Here is a 20,266-nt window from a genome sequence, read left to right as displayed (position 1 = left end):
GGCATTCTATGGCGATCATCCAGGCGAATATACTTTTATGTCTGGGAATAGAATGAGCACTATTGATTATATGCTGGTATGCAATTCTCTATTACCTCTGATTAAAAATTTCCAAGTACTCCCATACTTGGAGGGTGACCATCTACCTCTATGTCTGCAGATAGCTCTCCCATTAAATCCTAACCAAAATGAGGTATGTTATACAACAAGGATAGGAATTATGGGGAAAAGAGTAAGGTGGGGTGGGGAATTGGATAAAAAAGTGAAAGAAATCTTAACTCCAGAAAATTTGCAGAAGCATGTGTTAGTGTTCACAGCTTTAGAGGAAAACCAAGACCCGTTAATAGTTTACCAAGATATAATCCAGGAGATTTACTCTATTATGACTGTGCCAGCAGGGAATAGATTACATCAGCATTATAGGAAAACAAAACGTTGGTTTGATTCTGAATGTGTCCAAGCAAAAAAAGAACTAAATCGTTTGTATCATCTTGCTATGAGAAGCAGCATAGAAAAAAGGGTAGAGACACAAAGTGCCCTAGTGAGCCATAAAAAAACCTATAAAGGCATTATTCAAAGGAAGAAGAAAGAGTATACTCGGAAACTATGGGAGGAACTTATACAGGCTGTAAAACTAAAAAATTCTGCGCTTTTTTGGAAATTAACAAAGATTGGGGGGTTTAAGATAGTCTCTCCCCTGGACATGTTTATTCCGGCGGAAACATGGACTGTTTTCTTCCAGAATTTATATGATGACAATGTCCAACCCTCTTTTCCAGGTAACATAGAGAACTTCCCTCAGTGGCCACCAGTTAGTACGCAAGAAATAAAAGCCCATATAATGCAACTGGAAAACAGGAAGGCTCCAGGTATAGATGGCATACCAGCTGAGATGCTTAAAGAGAATGTAAATTGGTGGGCACAATTTCTGGCATCTTTTTTCACTTATGTTGATCAAACAGGCCGAATCCCAAAGCAGTGGGGGACAGCTATAGTTGTCCCTATTTTTAAAAAAGGCAATCGAAATAATCCCGCCAATTATAGGCCCATAAGTCTTTTAAATATAATAAGTAAGATCTATACAAGACATCTTTTAGAAAAACTAGAAATATGGATGGAACAAGAAGAAATTATTCCCCTGGAACAGGCTGGATTTAGGAAAGAAAGGTCGACAATCGAGCACTGCCTGATATTGCAACAGCTAATTGGGAAGTACTCTGCCAGAGGTACAACTGCTCTATATGCTGCTTTTATTGATTTAAAGGCAGCATTTGATTCCATTTCAAGGCAACGATTGTGGCAAAAACTAGCGGCTTCTAATATTGATAAAAGGCTGCTATTTCTTATTCGTGGACTCCATGAAGAATCATTTCTTAGAGTGAGATGTAATATGCAGGGATTACTTACAGAACCAATAAAAACTCAGAAGGGTGTAAGACAGGGTTGCCTTTTGGCCCCCATCCTATTTAACTACTATATCAGTGATATGGTGGAACATATGACTGATACTAAATTTCACCCCCCAAAGCTGGCTCTTCGCCATCTTCCAGTACTGCTATATGCAGACGATGTGGTACTGTTATCTAGAACACCTATTGGGTTGTGGAGAGCATTAGACAGCTTTGTTAAGTACTGCGAAAATGAACGGTTGGTAATAAACTTTGAAAAAACAAAAGTGATGGCATTTGGCAAAAAAGCCAAGAAGAGGTATTGGACTATGAAAGGGAAGAAAATAGAACAAGTAACAAAATTTACTTATTTGGGAATGGTAATTCAGAATACAGGTGCCTATACTGAACATTGTAATATGAGGGTGGAGAAAGCTGAGAAAACAATGTACGCTATCCTGAGATTTTTTCGCTCTAAGGGGGCCTTCTGTGTTCCGGCAGCACTGAAACTGTTCCAATACAAAGTGTTAACACAATTGCTCTATGGTATTAACCTGGGCATTTTGGCTAAAAAACTGAAGGCTCTCGAGAAAGTGCAATCTAAATTTCTTCGTAACGTTTTGCAGCTTCCGCCGGGTGTGTCAAATGCCCTTTTGCGTTTAGAAACTGGGCAAATGAGAATTGAGGCCAGAATTATGTTATCTTCGGCATGTCAATGGCTAAGGATCCATAAAAACAAAAAAGGCCTCTTCCCTTTAATAACTCAAGACCCCTATAGGCCAAGGTGGCTGCAATTGGTCAGAAGCAACTTAGAAAGTATAGGATTCTCACTTGAAAACCTCTTGGCGCAGAGCTATGCCAAAGCAAAAAGTATTATCAAACAAAGAATCTGCGATATAGAGAGACAAAGAGATCTAGAACAGGCCCCCTCTTTTTTAGCAGCTACTGAGACCAAATATGTTATGAGGACGGCCAAGTACTTTTCTTATTTGGAGGTACCAGCCCACAGAAGAGCCTTTACGTTGGCTCGATGCGCAGCCATGCCCTCAAAGGTGCTAGAAGGGAAATATAGAAAAGTCCCGTATGAAGACCGACGCTGTCCTTGTGCTATGGGAGAGGTGGAGTCGATGACTCATATGTTTTTTCGATGCCCTTTCCACCAGGTACAGAGGGATAGGTTTGTTTCCCGTTTGTAGTTAAACCAATGGCAGACGCGGACGAGGCATGTTTGGAGAAACTTTTGGTGGATGCAAGTCCAACTATCTCTAGACAGATAGCCAAATTTTGCCATTATCTTGTGAAGTTCCATACTAAGAAACAAGAAACTGCATGTCTTGTATGATCTCTTGGAATTTTAGTTTATAAATGTTTTTATATACTCTGATTTAAAGGATTTATATAAATTGGAACTGACTTGAATTTTAAAATTGGTTCAATTATATTTTAGTTATCTTGGATTGTATAGGTGGGGAAATGTTTATGTATTTTATTGTATTTTATGTTTTTTTAGGAGGGTATTTTATACTATCTTAGGTATTTTAGGAGGGTTTTATATGATGTGTTATAGTTTTTATATTGGTCTATGACTGTAATAAAGTTCATTCATTCATTCATTCACTGGAAGCCAGTGCAGAGTCCGGAGACCCGGCCGGATGTGTCCCCACTTTGGGAGACCCAATAGCAGCCGGGCTGTGGCATTCTGCACCAGCTGCAGTATCCGGGTCCGGGACAAGGGCAGCCCCATGTAGAGGGCATTGCAGTAGTCCAACCTTGAGGTGACCGTAGCATGGATCACTGTTGCTAGGTTGTCGCGTTCCAGAAAGGGGGCCAGCTGCCTTGCCCGCCTAAGATGAAAAAATGCGGACTTGGCAGTGGCTGCTATCTGAGCCTCCATCTTTAAGGAAGGCTCCAACAGCACCCCCAAGCTCTTGACCCTGTCTGCCGCCATCAGCGGCGCACCGTCAAAAGCCGGTAGGGAGATCCCCCTCCCTGGGCCGCGGCGACCCAAGCAAAGGACCTCTGTCTTCGTAGGATTTAGCTTCAGCCCACTCAGTCTGTGGGCTCCTACACCAAATGGTTAGAGGTCATTCCCGTAGGGTCCACCTCGTCCGCAGCCGCGATCAGAGCACTGCGCAGGGTCTTATGCACACACGGTATCCCGGACACCATAGTCTCTGATAACGGGACCGCGTTCACCTCGGCCGACTTCCAGGCGTTCCTCCAGAGATATCTGATTAGGCACATAAGGTCTGCCCCCTTCCACCCGGCCACCAACGGCCAGGCAGAGCAGATGGTCCGCACAACAAAAGAAGCCCTGAGCCGAATTGTGCAGGGCAACTGGGACCACAGGTTGGCCGCATTCCTTTTTGATAATAGGGTCACCCCCAACCCGGCCACAGGGGTGAGTCCGGCCGAGCTCCTCATGGGGCGCAAGCTCATAAGCCGACTAGACAGACTACACCCTGACAGGGCTTCGGAGACCCGCGGAAGTCCCGAGGTCCGGGATGCGGCCAGGGGTTTCTTTGCGGGCGACCCAGTATACGCCCGGAACTATGCGAGGGAGCCGGAGTGGGTGGCAGGCAGAGTGCTACGAGTAACGGGGTCCCGCCACTACGATATATCAACCGAGGGAGGCCAGGTATTACGGCGGCACATAGACCAGCTACGCCGCCGCATGTTACCGGAGGAACCTGCGGATACAGAAGGGGCGAGATCCGGGGAGGAGCCAACCGAGGCCCGACCAGAGGACGCGGCCCCAACACCGGCAACACCGCCGCACGAAGCGCCGGGACTGACAGAGCCCGAGAGACCGAGGGAACCAGACCCGCAGCCTCCGGCCACACCATGGCCCACCAACGCACCAGCGGCGGAAGCCACGCCGCCTCCACCGGACCTCCCCAGAAGGTCCACCAGGGAGCGCCGACCTCCCGCCTACCTTAAGGACTATGTTCATTAACCAGGGGGGGAGGGGTGTAGTGTATCGGCAGCCATACGCGCCATGCGCAGAGGCGACCGGGCGGTCCCAGGCGCCTCCAGCGCGGGGCGCGAAATCCCCGCCAATCACCAGCTGTGGTGGGAAGTTTAACAGGTCAGGATTGGCCTCACCTGTCCAGTAGGCTGTACCGGGGATTGTACATAAGCAGAACATAAGAACATAAGAGAAGCCATGTTAGATCAGGCCAATGGCCCATCCAGTCCAACATTCTGTGTCACACAGCGGCCAAATATATATATATATATACACACACACACACACACACACACACACACAATGTGGCTAATAGCCACTGATGGACCTCTGCTCCATATTTTTATCTAACCCCCTCTTGAAGGTGGCCATGCTTGTGGACGCCACCACCTCCTGTGGCAGTGAATTCCACATGTTAATCACCCTTTGGGTGAAGAAGTACTTCCTTTTATCCGTTTTAACCTGTCTGCTCAGCAATTTCATCGAATGCCCACGAGTTCTTGTATTGTGAGAAAGGGAGAAAAGTACTTCTTTCTCTACTTTCTCCATCCCATGCATTATCTTGTAAACCTCTATCATGTCACCCCTCAGTCGACGTTTCTCCAAGCTAAAGAGCCCTAAGCGTTTCAACCTTTCTTCATAGGGAAGGTGTTCCAGCCCTTTAATCATTCTAGTTGCCCTTTTCTGAACTTTCTCCAATGCTATAATATCCTTTTTGAGGTGCGGCGACCAGAACTGCACACAGTATTCCAAATGAGACCGCACCATCGATTTATACAGGGGCATTATGATACTGGCTGATTTGTTTTCAATTCCCTTCCTAATAATTCCCAGCATGGCGTTGGCCTTTTTTATTGCAAACGCACACTGTCTTGACATTTTCAGTGAATTATCTACCATGACCCCAAGATCTCTCTCTTGGTCAGTCTCTGCCAGTTCACACCCCATCAACTTGTATTTGTAGCTGGGATTCCTGGCCCCAATGTGCATTACTTTACACTTGGCTACATTGAACCGCATCTGCCACGTTGACGCCCACTCACCCAGCCTCAACAGATCCCTTTGGAGTTCCTCACAATCCTCTCTGGTTCTCACCACCCTGAACAATTTAGTGTCATCCGCAAATTTGGCCACTTCACTGCTCACTCCCAACTCTAAATCATTTATGAACAAGTTAAAGAGCATGGGACCCAGTACCGAGCCCTGCGGCACCCCGCTGCTTACCGTCCCCCACTGCGAAGACTGCCCATTTATACTCACTCTCTGCTTCCTATTACTTAGCCAGTTTTTGATCCACAAGAGGACCTGTCCTTTTACTCCATGACTCTCAAGCTTTCTAAGGAGCCTTTGATGAGGAACTTTATCAAAAGCTTTCTGGAAGTCAAGGTAAACGACATCTATCGGGTCTCCTTTGTCCACATGTTTGTTCACCCCCTCAAAGAAATGTAACAGATTAGTGAGGCAAGATCTTCCCCTACAGAACCCATGCTGAGTCTTCCTCAATAACCCGTGTTCATTAATGTGCCTACTCATTCTGTCCTTGATAATGGTTTCTACCAACTTTCCCGGTATTGAAGTCAGATTGACTGGCCTGTAATTTCCCGGATCTCCTCTGGAACCCTTTTTAAAGATGGGGGTGACATTTGCTACCTTCCAGTCCTCAGGAACAGAGGCAGATTTCAATGAAAGATTACAGATTTTTGTTAGAAGATCCACAAGTTCAACTTTGAGTTCTTTCAGAACTCTTGGATGTATGCCATCCGGACCCGGTGACTTATTAGTTTTTAACTTGTCCATTAGTTGTAGGACCTCCTCTTTTTTTCACCTCAATCTGACTCAGGTCTTTCAACACCCCTTCCAATATTAGTGGTTCTAGGCGGGCAAACACTTCTCATCTTCCACGGTGAAGACGGAGGCAAAAAATGCATTCAGCTTCTCAGCCATTTCCCCATCCTCCTTCAGTAATCCTTTTACCCCATGGTCATCCAAGGGCCCCACTGCTTCCCTGGCTGGTTTCCTACTTCTAATATATTTGAAGAAATTTTTATTGTTGGTCTTTATGTTTTTTGCAATATGCTCCTCATAGTCCCTTTTCGCCTGCCTGATCACAGTCTTGCATTTGATTTGCCACTGCCTGTGTTCCCTTTTATTAATCTCACTTGGACTGGTTTTCCACCACTTAAAGGAGTCCTTCTTACCTTTTACAGCTTCCATTACTTTGTTTGTTAACCATGCTGGCCTCTTCTTATACCTGTTTGTGCCTTTCCTAACTTGTGGTATATATTTTATCTGAGCTTCTAGGATTATAGTTTTAAATAGTCTCCAAGCTTCCCCAAGGGTTTTGACCGTATTTACCTTTCCTTTCAGTTTCCTCCTCACATGCCTCCTCATCTCAGAGAATTTATCCCTTTTAAAGTTAAATGTGGTTGTGGCGGTCTTTTTGGGCAACTCCCTATTTATACAAACGGTGAAATCAATAACATTATGGTCACTGTTCCCAAGCGGCGCAATCACTTTTACGTCTCTCACCAAGTCTTGGGCATTACTTAGGACCAGATCCAGGATCGCCCCACCCCTAGTAGGTTCTGAGACCATCTGCTCCATAGCACAGTCATTGAGAGCATCAAGAAACTCAATCTCTTTCTCTCGACCAGAACACATATTGACCCAATCAATCTGCGGGTAGTTAAAATCACCTATTACGACACAGTTTTTACGTTTAGCCGCTATCTTTAATCCTTCCATCATATTATAATCGTCCTCTCTCTTTTGATTTGGTGGGCGATAACAAACTCCCATAGTTAAATTTCCTTTTGGGCCCTCTATTTCAACCCAAAGCATTTCTAAAAGGGAATATAATTCTCTGACCTCAGTCTTACTGGACCGTATATCCTCTCTGACATACAGAGCCACCCCACCTCCAACCCTTCCCTCCCTATCCTTCCGATATAACTTATATCCAGGAATCACCGTGTCCCACTGATTCTCCTCATTCCACCAAGTTTCTGAAATTCCCACAATGTCTATGTTTTCTCCCAACACTAAACATTCCAATTCACCAATTTTACTTCGGACACTTCTAGCAGTTGCATACAAACATTTATAATTTCCCAGGCGAGCTAGGCCCGCCACCTCTCTCCTGCCGCCTCGAGACTCTGGCAGACAGTCCATACTGTTTGTCACCATCACAGTGGACAACTCTGATCCGTTACTCGGTAGAAAAATAGAAGCCAACCCTTCATCTCTTTGAGATGAGTCCTCCCGAACCAGAGACATTCCATCTCCTGTCGGCTTTCCCCCAAGATTTAGTTTAAAAACTGCTCTGCCACCTTTTTGATTTTAAGCGCCAGCAGTCTGGTTCCATCCGGAGACAAGTGGAGACCGTCTCTTTTGTACAGCTCCCGCTTGTTCCAGAAAGCATCCCAGTGCCTAACAAACTTAAACCCTTCCTCCTTACACCATCGTCTCATCCACACATTGAGACTTCTAATTTGCGCCTGTCTCTCCTGCCCTGCACGTGGAACAGGTAGCACTTCCGAGAAGGCCACCTTGGAGGTCCTGGCCTTAAGTCTCCCACCTAGTAGCCTAAATTTCTCCTCCAGGACCTCACGACTGCATTTCCCCACATTGTTGGTGCCAACATGCACCACGACCACAGGCTCCTCCCCAGCACTGTCTATCAGCCTATCTACTACACGCGTAATGTCCGCTACCTTCGCACCAGGCAGGCAAGTCACCATACGGTCAATACGCGGTTTTGCCACCCAGCTGTCTACTTGCCTAAGGATTGAATCACCAACTACCAAGACCCCCCCTCTCCCCCTGCCCAGGGATGGTTCCTTGGCGCGAAAGGATACCCGCTCACCAACCGAAGAAGAGGTCCCTTCTGAGGGCGCATTCCCCTTATCCTCAGCAAGGTGCTTTGTTCCCTCTCGACCCTCACGCTCTCTGGCAGCAACGGGGCTGCCACATTTAGAGTGGGGCTCATCTAATACGCCCCCGAGAGTCTTCCCCAATTGCCTAACTGACCGTCTCTGCTTCTCCAGGGCAGTCACCTCAGCCTCAAGGGTACGAACTCGTTCCCTGAGGACCAGGAGCTCCTTGCATCGAGCACACACCCAAGACTTCTGTCCTGTGGGCAGATAGTCATACATGTGACACTCAGTGCAAAACACTGGAAAGCCCCCACCCCCCTGCTGGCATTCTACCTTCATGATATATATATATATACTAAATATACAGTCCTCTTTAAATGCTGTTGTTTACGTGGCTCCCCTTCTGGAAGGTCAACTTACCTTATTGGGAGAACAAGGAAATCAGGGATCTGGGTTCCTGGTCCTTAGGAAGCCCCCAGGCAAAGAGCCACAGGCCAAGAGCCTTTAGCAAGGCGCAGCTTAAAATGCAAAGAGGGTGGAGCAGACCACTCCTAAGCAATCATCAGCAGGACCTGGCCCGCCTGTTCTCTCTCTTGCAACGTACTCCTAATAAAGAATGTTGCCCTACTCGCGTCTCCCGATCGAGTACATTACAAGGTGGGAGGTCAGGAGCATAGTTGGGGAAGCCAAGCATGCAATGGCTGAGGGTTCCTTAGAAATTATGGTCAGGGAGTTCCTAGCAGAGCCCCCTGAGGCCACCAATTCTGACCCACTTGAGTACTGAGCATGCAAGGCCACCATATGGCCTGATCTTGCCAGTGTGGCCATCAGTCTATTTTCCAGCCCTCCAACAAGCATCCAGAGTGAGTGGGTGTTCTCCCATCTGAGAGACATCCTCAGGCCACACCAATCTTGCCTAGACCTGGCCAGGGTCAATGAGCTGTCCTTTCTGAAGATCAATCTCACCCTTCTGGACTGGTTGGAGGAAGAGCATGCCTTCCATTTGTACACCCATGTGTCCCCCCCTCCTTTTCTCTCAGGGTGATCCCAGCATGCAGCCCACCAGTCGTACCTCTGGTACTTGGGTGGGAGGATGACTGCCTCTGCCAGACATGGTTGTGTTTGCCCCACAGCCAACACCTTGCCCTGAAAGACAATCACGACCACTATCCTTGTCCTCGTAGAACATTCTTTGCTCTAGGAAACAAAACAAAAAAATATTGTCAGACATCAACTCTGTCGTCCCCCTCAGTTTCTCATTCTCCACCCCAGAAAAAAAAAGTTTATCAAATGTGACTAGCATCGTCCCGCTCTGTGTGCATTCTATGCCCAGAAATAAAAAATGAAAAAGTTTGTCAGCAGTGACTACCATCCTCCCCCTCTGCTTATTCTCTGCCCCAGAAAACAAAAACAAAAAAATCAGTTTGTTGTATGTAATCACCATCCTCCCCCTCTGTCCACATTCTCCACCCCAGAAAACAAAACACAACAAAATTAAAGTCAGACATGGCCACCATCCTCCCCCTCTGTGCACATTCTTAACCCCAAACAACCCTCAAAAATAGTTTGTCAGATGTGACTACCATCCCTCTCCTCCCAAACAACCCAGAACAGTTTATCAGTCATGGCCACCATCCCCCCCTTCTGTGCACGTTCTGCACTCCAGGCAATTCCCCCTCCCCCCATAGTGTGCTGGAGGTGACCACCATCCTTCTCCTCTTTGTTCAGAATTTATTTTTTTAAAGAGTTTGTGGGACATGACCAACCACCTCCCTCTATGTGCTTGTTCTGCACCCCAGGCAATCCCCGCCCTTGGTGATCCCAGGCAGTGGAGCAGCCTGCGTCAGTCGCCCCATGTTACCCCCCCCCCCCCCGCAGCAAGGCAGAAAGACCAAGCCGCTGGTTTCCTCATTTCCCATATTTTTATATAGCCTCCCCCTCAGTGGGAGTGAGTTGTTCACACCTATCCCCTGCTGGGGAGGTGTCTGGTGGAGTCAGACCTCTGAACCACACAGCCAACTACTGGGTTCCTCAGCTATTATCTTGACTTTCTTTTTTCCAGCTCTACTGACCTCATATAGTTTTGTCTGTGCACTCCACTGAAAGTGCTTTAATAAAAATATTTAACAACCTTTTAGACCCAAAATCCAGTTTATGTTTTCATCCTCTTCAGTTCTGTTGCTGCCTATACTCTGTTAGCTTTTTCTGCGCAGCTCAGTTTAGGGTCTATTCACACAGAGGTTTCCCCAAATTTTATTTGCAGGACTGCTGTTTCTTTCCTCCAAACTTAATTGAGACATCTTTTCTCCTTTTGTTATTATTTCCATAGTTTCTCCATCCCCTCCCCCACCAATCAGAGTATAGATGGTTTGATAAAGCACATCTAATTGAATGTCAAGAATGCTTCTTGCTATAACCACATCCATGTTGGGGCCAGACAAATGCTGTAGTGGGAACTACTGTCAAATGTAACTGTTGTGTTTAACCTGCTTGCTAGCTTATCAACTGTCAAGTACAGCACAGCCCATTAATGATGACCTCTGTGGTTGCTAAATCATAGACAGCTTTATTCACTGAGTAAAGATGTTATAAGCAAGACTACGTCTTGGTAGAACTAAAGATACAGGTACAGACAAATATATTAGCTGATCCAGACCGTTACTCATTTGAGCAAAAAGTGCTTTTTTTCTACCAATGAAACATTACCCTTCCCCCTTTAGCTCAAGTTCCAGTTAAAGCCAGCGGCAACCAAGAGCGATAGTCTCTGAGAGAAGTTGATCTTGACACCAACGCATGATACCACATACCTCAGGGTGAGAAAAGGCTACTTGTAAATTTCACAGACATAACATATTTGATTAACTAGCCGGCTATCCTTGCAGCTTAAGCCCAGTGTTACAATAGTCTGGATCAAAATCCTTGACATCAACAGTATTATGTCCGTAACATTACACAAGTAACTTTCTCACCCTAAGTGTGTGGTACAGCTTTAGGTTGAAGGCCACAGCTTGGAGTCTTTTGCTTTTGAAGCAACTTGCTTGAGCTGGTTATGATAAGGCGGAAGGGGAATGCTTCATTGGTTGGGGGGAAAGGCACCTAGTGCTTCAAACATGTTCTTGTATGGACCCAAGGGTATAATTGTAATCCTGAGCCTGAGTGCTCCAGTCTCACCAAGAAGAAGTCTTAGACCTGTAACATCTTCATTTAGTGAATAAACTTAACTGATTTCACCAAAGAGATTGCCATTGATGGAGATTGTGCCGCACCTGACATATTGGTGAGACCATGGCAACACAACAAATGCAAAACAGTATGAAGAAACCTGAAGAACCACTGCAGTTCAGCACTCAAAACATTACAAAATATCTGAAAATACTTTTAATGTCCTGAGAACTTCCACAATTCTTTTGTAAGCTTTTTTCTTCCTAGCTCTTTAATCTCTATTTAATTGTTTTCACAAAGGGAATTCTTCTCTCCATTGAAGCCCTTCTGTAATCTTGGCATTTTACAATTCTGTTATAATTTCATGGGTGACCTCATCAAGCCTTTCTGTACCTAGTATATGTGGATCATGCCCAGGTCTACCTTTCTATCTCTGGACTTTTCATCATTTAAATAATCCTAAATCAACTAGTTTTCTGACATTTATGCTTCCACTATTTCATTACTGTTTTAAACTGGGGATCATTAAGAGCTGAAATGTTTATTATTTATTAGGTTGGACCTATTAGGCTGCCTTTCCCTGTAAGCAGGGCTCAGGGTGGCTTAGAGCAAAAAGAGGTGCAACAAATAATTTAAAATAAAACCAGTATTAAAACCCTAAAATTATCAACAATTGAACAGATTGTTGGGTTTCTGATGCAATTTCACTTCCTGTTGTCATGAGTTAATGAAATGTTTGTATATGCATGCTGATGTTTAGCCAGTGAGTAGGTAGAGCCAATGAGAATGTGTGCACGTACTTCCCGCCAAGGCTAGGTGTCAATATGCATAGTGACCATTCAGGGAGAGCCCTAATAGGCTAATCCATATATTTTGGGTGGTGGTCTGAGGGAAACCATTTGGTCAGTTTTATTGTCCTTTGTGTTAAGCCCTTAGATCTCCATGCAGTTGAAGTTAGGACTCCAGAGAGTCGAGATGTAGTCTAGAAGCTAGACAGGATATTGAATCCTTCTTTGTTTTCTAGAAATCCCAGTCATACCTTTTCCTCATTAGTAAAGTAAACGACTTTTATTATTAAGCTAAACCATGTGCCTGGCTGTTATTTCTTGGCTATCTCCATGTTACTATGCTAAAGGTATATGTAAACCCCAACACATATACATTCAGATGATGGGGGAAAAGCAGTTTCTGTGATCCTCCTAGGAGGGTTACAGAGGGGAGTATGTGATAGAGTGCCAGATTTAGTGCTGTCCTGTTGCTGCCCTCAATCAAATGCCTGGCAGAACATCTCTGCCTTACATGCCCTGCAGAAAGGTAATAATTCCCTCAGGACATGGAAGTTTTCTGGCAGAGAGTTCCACCAGGTGGAGGCCAGGGCTGAAAAGACCCTGGACCTAGCTAAGGACAGCTGAATCTCTCTCAGGCTGGAAACTCTTGTTCCTGGAGCATAATGATTTTCCAGGCGCATACAGAGACAGGTGGTCCTGAAGATATGTGGTATAGCCTCCAACAGGCCTTGGAGGAATGTGAATATGGGTATAAAACCCATAAGTACAAGTCCCTCTTTATGAACAGACACCATGCACATTCACAGTTAATATACACAATGACCAATTATTCACTGTTCAACTCTGCCTCTCAGAAGGAGAGCTGTGAGAGTTCTGTTAGAAGAACAGACTTCCTCCAAGATACAAACACCACAGAGCTAGCCAGATAGATAAGACAATATCATTCTCCTTCTTGTCTGCTATCATTCACCTTCTCCTATTGGTAGAATGTAATCTCAGAGAACTCCCTTCTTCCTGCTCTTCTCCCCTTCCTTTTTCTTCTTCCCTGCATGCATAAGGAGGAACAGCATTGTGTCTCTCCTCCTAACTAAACTAAGCGGATGGCCTACACAATTCAAAGCCATCCAGTTAGCTAGAATAGTTTTGTCGCCCTTTCTCTCCACTATATTATTATGTTAAGTTTTCTTTTAATAAATCCATCATAATTAAAGCAAAGCTCTCTGTGCAATTTGTGTGATAGTGTGGTAACCATTTGACTAGGTCCTGCTGCTGCACTGAAACTCAGAAGGAGCACTCTGTTGAGTGAAGGTAAGGACAGCTGCCTAACCAGTCCAGCCATCCTAAACCAGACCAACAAGTTATTCCTTCCACAGTAAATAATTTAAAATTATAATTATTGATTTCTCCTTCCTCTTTGCTTTTAGGTGAGCCAGTTTGGTGTAGTGGTTAAGTGTGCGGACTCTTATCTGGGAGAACCGGGTTTGATTCCCCACTCCTCCACTTGCACCTGCTAGCATGGCCTTGGGTCAGCCATAGCTCTGGCAGAGGTTGTCCTTGAAAGGGCAGCTGCTGTGAGAGCCCTCTCAGCCCCACCCACCTCACAGGGTGTCTGTTGTGGGGGAGGAAGGTAAAGGAGATTGTGAGCCGCTCTGAGACTCTTCGGAGTGGAGGGCGGGCTATAAATCCAATATCTTCTTCTTCTTTTCAGGTGGAAAAGTGTCTATCGCCCTAGGTGTTACTGATATTGGACTGGTGCCACCAGGATATTTCTTAGCTTCAATTTCGGTAATGAATTTCATTTTCTTGACAATTTTCCTACTTGTAATTTAGATACAACAAAGTGGAGCATTCCAGCTGAGAGGGGCAACAACTGAGCATTTGGACTACAAATCAGAACAACACTGAATTTTCCCAAGTATCTTGTGGGTCTGTCTCCTACAAAGTGATATCTGAGAAAGCTCTAAGACCTGATTCAAACACAGCTGTTTCTTTTCATAGATATTACTAATTTACCCATTCCTGTTATGTTAAATGTATTATTGTGGAGACCTGCAACTGGTAGTAGTTTTCTTGCATTTATACACTAATGTAAAAATAGTATTATATGGAAAATGGGATTAAATTTTAAAACCAGAATTCTACACACAGCCATGCAAGCACTGCCATAAACTGTGTAGTAGTATATTGCAAATGGTCAGCAGCCATTTAGACTAAAAAGTAATACATAAATGCAAATATTAAGCAAAGAAGTTAAATGATAAAAACTAGTTTGAAATAATGAAGTTACAACTTCCAAACCTAATCTCATTGCTTTTAATATGAGATTAAATTATTATTATTTATTTATTACTTTAATATCCCGCCCTCTCTACAAGCGGACTCAGGGCAGCTGACAGTCAGTTCAACAACATTTACAATGACAATTTAAAATGATAAAATAACAATTTAAAGTACATTTTAAGGTGCTGTTCAGCTTCAGTATAGGTGGGATCTTTCTTCTTCTGGCAGTGATCCTATCATGATTGTGGTTCCTCAGCAGTGTAGGGTGGCAGTCCTCTCCTGGTTTAGGTGTTGAAGGCCTGTCAAAATAATTCAGTTTTGCAGGCCCTGCAGAATTGAGAAAGATACTGCGCGGCCCTTATGGGCATTGCACATTACTGGTGCTGCCACTGAGAAGGCCTAGCCCATGTGGAACACAGTCTGGCCTCCCTTGGTCCGGGGATAGATAGTAGGTTTTGTGTCTCTGAACACAGTGCTCTCTGGGGAACATATGGAAAAAGACAGGCCCTCGACCATATAGTGTTTATCATGAGAGTTTTGATATCTGCACACTCCTTACCTTATCTGTATATCTAGACCAGTGGCCCCCAGCCTTTTTGGCACCAGGGACTGGTTTTGTGGAAGACAATTTTTCCACGGACCAGTGGGGGTTCTAGGGTTTTCGGTGACCCAGGCTGCCCCTACACCCACACCCCATCCCTGCCCCCCAATGGGGGTCTTTAAATGAGGAGTGGGTGAAGGTCTTTGCTTCACTCTGCAATGCCAAGCTAGCCCACCCACTGTGGCCCCAGGGCCGGCAGGGTGGGAGCACTGAATTCGGCCTCCCCCCCCACCCTGCCCCCTAGGCAAATCCCTGTTTACCTCCCCAGCCTCCTCCCTCCGTTCTTCACAATTTTAAGGCCTGGGAAGGAGCATTAAAGTGCCACGTTCCCAGGCTCTTTAAAGGCTGATTCTCTCCCCACCGATCAGCTCATCGGTGGGAAAAACCATGGTGAAAGCTGGGCTCCTATGCCTCTCTGGCACGCTCACGATCAGCACTGGGGGCAGCAGCAGCAAGTGACCTGCTGAAAAAGCAGTGCCACCCTTACCTCCTCCCCACTTTCTTCATGTTTTTTCCCACCAATCAGCTGATCAGCCGGGGGGTCGGCCTTTAAAGAGCCTGGGAACGCAGTGCTTCACCACCCCTTCCTAGGCCTTAAAATTGTCGAGAATGGAGGGGGGGGAGGAGGCACGGCAGGGGGGTGGCACCATGGAGGGGGTTGCGGGGCAGCAAGGCTGCCTGGAGCACTATGCACCCTAGGGCCAGCCCCGCATTACCCAGTTGCTAAAAGGCCGTGGACCGGTCCCAGGCCACAGACCGGGGTTCAGGGACCCCTATTCTAGACAACTTAATGTCTTAACCATTTGGAATTGAGCAGATTAAAGAATCATCTATTTTCTTCCTTTTGAAGACCACTGGGAGGGTACAATCTGGAATTATAAATTATTTCATGGAATTGTTAATCTTTCTGTATTTTCTGTATATTTTAAAAATACCTTCTGTTTTACATTTTGTCTTATTTCCAGGATTCTCTAGATTTTGTCTCTCTTGATCTCCAGTACAACTGTAAAGCGGAAGTACTTTTCCAAGGGATGCTGAATGAATTACAGGTAATTCTGAACTACTGTTACTTCATAAATTTATCTAAACTTTTAATATGTTCTGTTACACAAATACAGTCTATGCATTTGAATTTAGGGGTGTCTAATGTCCAACCTGCAAGCCAGAACCAGCCCACCCAGGGCTTTAATCAGGCCCCTGGGGCTTTTTCTTCCCTCTCCTCCCCTCCTGCCTTCACCGTTTGAAGCTCCAAGATCGACAAAGTTCCCTGCTCTTTCAGTTCCCTGCCTTTTCTGCCTTGTCTTTGCAGGCTGCAGCACAGACAAAGCTGCAAAAAAAATGCGGAATGGATTTTTCCATTAAGGTCTGTGTGCCCAGAGACCTTAATGGAAAATACATTTCATGTTTTCCTTGCAACTTTGTGCTGCAGTGTATTTCAGCGCTCCTATATAGGCAGCTGAAGCTCATGCTTCTTGGAGTTGTGTGCTTGCAAATAAAGAGTTGATGCTTTGAGCCAGCTTGTCTCTGTTCAATGGACCTGACCTAGTGAATACTCTAACCTGGGAACCCACAGCCAAAGGCAGATATTACACTGGTGAGCCACTGCCAATCTGAGTAGACCCTGGAGGGAAAAGCTTGCAAATTTCGTTGTTTTCACAGACTCAGAGCGTTTTTATATTTTTAGTTTCAGCTGTGATCCTTGTGCTCCTCGATGTTTTATTTTAAAAATTGTATTGCAAAATCCCACTATTTCCCCACCTTTCCATATTAAATAAAATACTGTAAGAGTTTTAAGCATGTTTATGAAATATTTATTTCAAAATATTTATTTCAAATATAATAAATAATAATAAGTTACAAATAATATTTTAATTGTGTTTTTATCCTTTATAAAGTTTATATCTCCACTCACATTACATTACATAAGATAGAGGAGGAAAAGAGAGTTCTCTGTTTTAATGGTCACGGATCTCAAAACGGAGAAAAATGAGTTTTTGAGGTGGGGATTCCATACCAAAAGACAGTGCAAGTGACAAAATGATAGTGAACGCAGCACTCTGCATTATCATTGGATTACACATAATTCTGGTGGGGGCTCTTAAGAGAACCTTAAGAAACAGCAAGTGTAGCTTAAGTTTTGAATGTACTGAAGCGTTCTAAGACACGCACAAGTGCAAAAAAATCCAGCAATGTGCTTTATTATTGCCACAGTAATCTGACCTTCTGCATTATAACAGTCCACTTCTTTGGTCCCTTTCTGTGATTGTGGTGAAAAGTGGAAGAACTCTAGTATTACCACATCTTGTAGTCTTCTTAATGCCTATCATGATCACTATAGGTATCTGCCCCAGGAATAAAAAGCTGATGCCTAGAGAGGCTATACCGCAGTATCAGTAATTGGCCATGCTGGCTGGGGCTGATGGGAGTTGTAGGCAAAAAGCATCTGGAGAGCTACCGTTGGACACCCCTGCTATACAGTATGCTGGGGAATATCGAAGTCCAGATGATTTCATGATGATTTAACTCAGGGGTCAATACAGATAAGCCTGCCTTCTGGAATCTGCTAGCAGCAAACAGTAAAGGAGGACAATGCTTGTTGTCTAGTGATGCAAGAAAAGCATTTTGGTACAAGCAGCTTTTGTCACACCTCAATGCTGATCTGTACCTACCAAGGTATCTCTGTCTGTACAGCAACACTTTGGATGTGATAACTTCAAGCCACACTTTCTCTGCCTTTATAGCAGATAGCAGCTATATTTTTACATATTCCAAGAATATATGACATTGTCATTATGTTTATGTAGTTGATTTGTTTTTAATTTCTAGCAAGTCATGGGAAACACAATGGAAGTGTTGCTCTTCACTTTAGAATTCCATGAATGTTCTTCCATGCAAGAAGATCCATTTGTAACACTGGCTTCCATCTTTAGTGGTGAGTGCCTGTCAAGTCTGTATAAAACTCTGGTCAAATCTGTATCTAACTTTGGCTCAGGGGAAAGGCATCCTGGGTAAAGCCAAACTGTATTCCATTGCTGCTAGCTTGAACTCTCCTTACCCCCCCCCCCTTCTCTTTGTTATGTAGTCATGCTTTGAAATGGGAATATGTGAATGTTTTATCTGAGCCTTCTCAGGCCTAGCTCAGGGGGAGTCTGGAGCCAGCAACACTCAAGGCCAAAGCAGGCCTGAGAACGAAATGGTAACATCAATGTGTGAATGTACCCTGCATAGTCCCCCTCCCTAAAGAATCCCTTTGAAGTGTACCTTATATGATTGCACTCTACTTATATGATTGCAATCTTTAGTCTTTCAATACTAACCTAGCCGAGAACAACAGTATCAATAAACTAGTTATTTTGTTTCAACAACGACTCGTTATTGAATCTGCTGACTTGACAGTGCCTTCTGATTGGAGGAACTGTGATCTTGAGTTAGGGAAGGGACTTGGGGAACAGATGAACTACAATAAGGGCAATACTGTGAGCCACTGAGGCCAGCTCCATCAGAGAGAGACCTGCTGCTGATTTCAACAGAGATGGGATTTCATTGAAAAACAAAGAACTCAAAATGAACAAAGTGTAAAGCCTGCATCTGCAAAGGAATTCATTGTGGAGTTTCCCTTTGAAACTTTTTTGTTGAACTATGGGAAGTCTGTTTCAGAATGCCTAGGGAAGCTGAGAAAGCTCAAAACTGCAAGACAGGACTCAATGTAGTTGCCTAAATTCCATACCTTTCACCTACACTGATTTTTTCCTATATATTTCTTCCAGCCATCAATAATGATCAAGTATTGGCAATAGGATGTGATGTACAGGACTTACTGGACAGCTTCTCCATTCACACAGTTCGGTATATATTTTTAATTGTTGAATTATTTGATTTTTTTTTAAATGATACTTTTGTGCAATTAAGACCACAGCCTTTACTTGGGAATAAACATTATTGATGACACTAAGACTTTCTTTTGTGAATACATGCTCAGGGTTGGACTACAAGAATGTGCAGGGTTTTCTTTTAAACCATAGACAATCAAATATCTATTTTGTATCATTTGAAAAACTTTGATTTTCCAAGGAATTACTGATACTGCTTCTATAGCACGTATGATTAGCCCATTGTTCGGTCAATCTCAAACTGTTTCTGAACAGACATTGTAGCATTTAAAATAATTGAATTGTGATTATAATTGACATTCTCTGTGATCATTTATAATTGCCAACAGTAGCAGCAACTGAGGCTTTCCTAGGCCCAATGTACATTACCATGGTTTGGCCTATACAAAATTGATGGATCCTTGGACTTTCCCACAACCTCCCACACTAATTTTCACCTCATGCAGGGCTTTAAGTCTCCATTTTTGTGGCAAACTGTTGTTTACCATATCATGAACTATTGTTTGTTGTCTTCCTTCAAAACAGGAAGGTGTGATTTTAAATCTAGCTTAGAGGGAAGATAGAAAGCTATTGTGATTTAGCAGAAACAGTCAACAATGGCTTGCTGCAGAAGTGGAAGAGTTTTCTATCTTTTCTTTAACTACCTGTGAAGAGAAAGGAAGTAGCTCATGTGCCAAAGGATCTCTAAGAATCATTCATATAATTAAAAGTTATGAATTGTCATTATGCCTCAACCAAGGCATATATAAAACCAGAAAGCTTTTGATAAAGTTCCTCATCAAAGGCTCCTTAGAAAGCTTGAGAGTCATGGAGTAAAGGACAGGTCCTCTTGTGGATCAAAAACTTGCTGAGTAATAGGAAGCAGAGAGTGAGTATAAATGGGCAGTCTTCGCAGTGGAGGACGGTAAGCTGGGAATTATTAGGAAGGGAATTGAAAACAAATCAGCCAGTATCATAATGCCCCTGTATAAATCGATGGTGCGGTCTCATTTGGAGTATTGTGTGCAGTTCTGGTCGCCGCACCTCAAAAAGGATATTATAGCATTGGAGAAAGTTCAGAAAAGGGCAACTAAAATGATTAAAGGACTGGAACACCTTCCCTATAAAGAAAGGTTGAAACGCTTAGGGCTCTTTAGCTTGGAGAAACGTCGATTGCGGGGTGACATGATAGAGGTTTACAAGATAATGCATGGGATGGAGAAAGTAGAGAAAGAAGTACTTTTCTCCCTTTCTCACAATACAAGAACTCGTGGGCATTCGATGAAATTGCTGAGCAGACAGGTTAAAACAGAGAAAAGGAAGTACTTCTTCACC

The 20,266-nt window shown here is 44.2% G+C and overlaps 1 protein-coding gene across 1 annotated transcript in view; it reads left to right on the top strand.

Annotated features, from left to right (window-relative positions):
• LCT (lactase) overlaps positions 1 to 20,266 on the top strand; it is a 63,994-nt gene that overhangs the window by 11,761 nt on the left and 31,967 nt on the right. The window contains exons 2-5 of the mRNA XM_060257429.1: positions 13,890 to 13,966; positions 16,016 to 16,111; positions 17,889 to 17,994; positions 18,830 to 18,894. Coding sequence (XP_060113412.1) covers positions 13,890 to 13,966; positions 16,016 to 16,111; positions 17,889 to 17,994; positions 18,830 to 18,894 — 344 coding nt within the window. The remainder of the gene's footprint in view (positions 1 to 13,889; positions 13,967 to 16,015; positions 16,112 to 17,888; positions 17,995 to 18,829; positions 18,895 to 20,266) is intronic.

This window comes from Heteronotia binoei, chromosome 16 (assembly GCF_032191835.1).
Source record: "Heteronotia binoei isolate CCM8104 ecotype False Entrance Well chromosome 16, APGP_CSIRO_Hbin_v1, whole genome shotgun sequence".
NCBI classification, from domain to species: domain Eukaryota; kingdom Metazoa; phylum Chordata; class Lepidosauria; order Squamata; family Gekkonidae; genus Heteronotia; species Heteronotia binoei.
The sequence above is the reverse complement of the archived record's forward strand: the minus strand, read 5'-3'. Positions and strand labels throughout refer to the sequence as shown.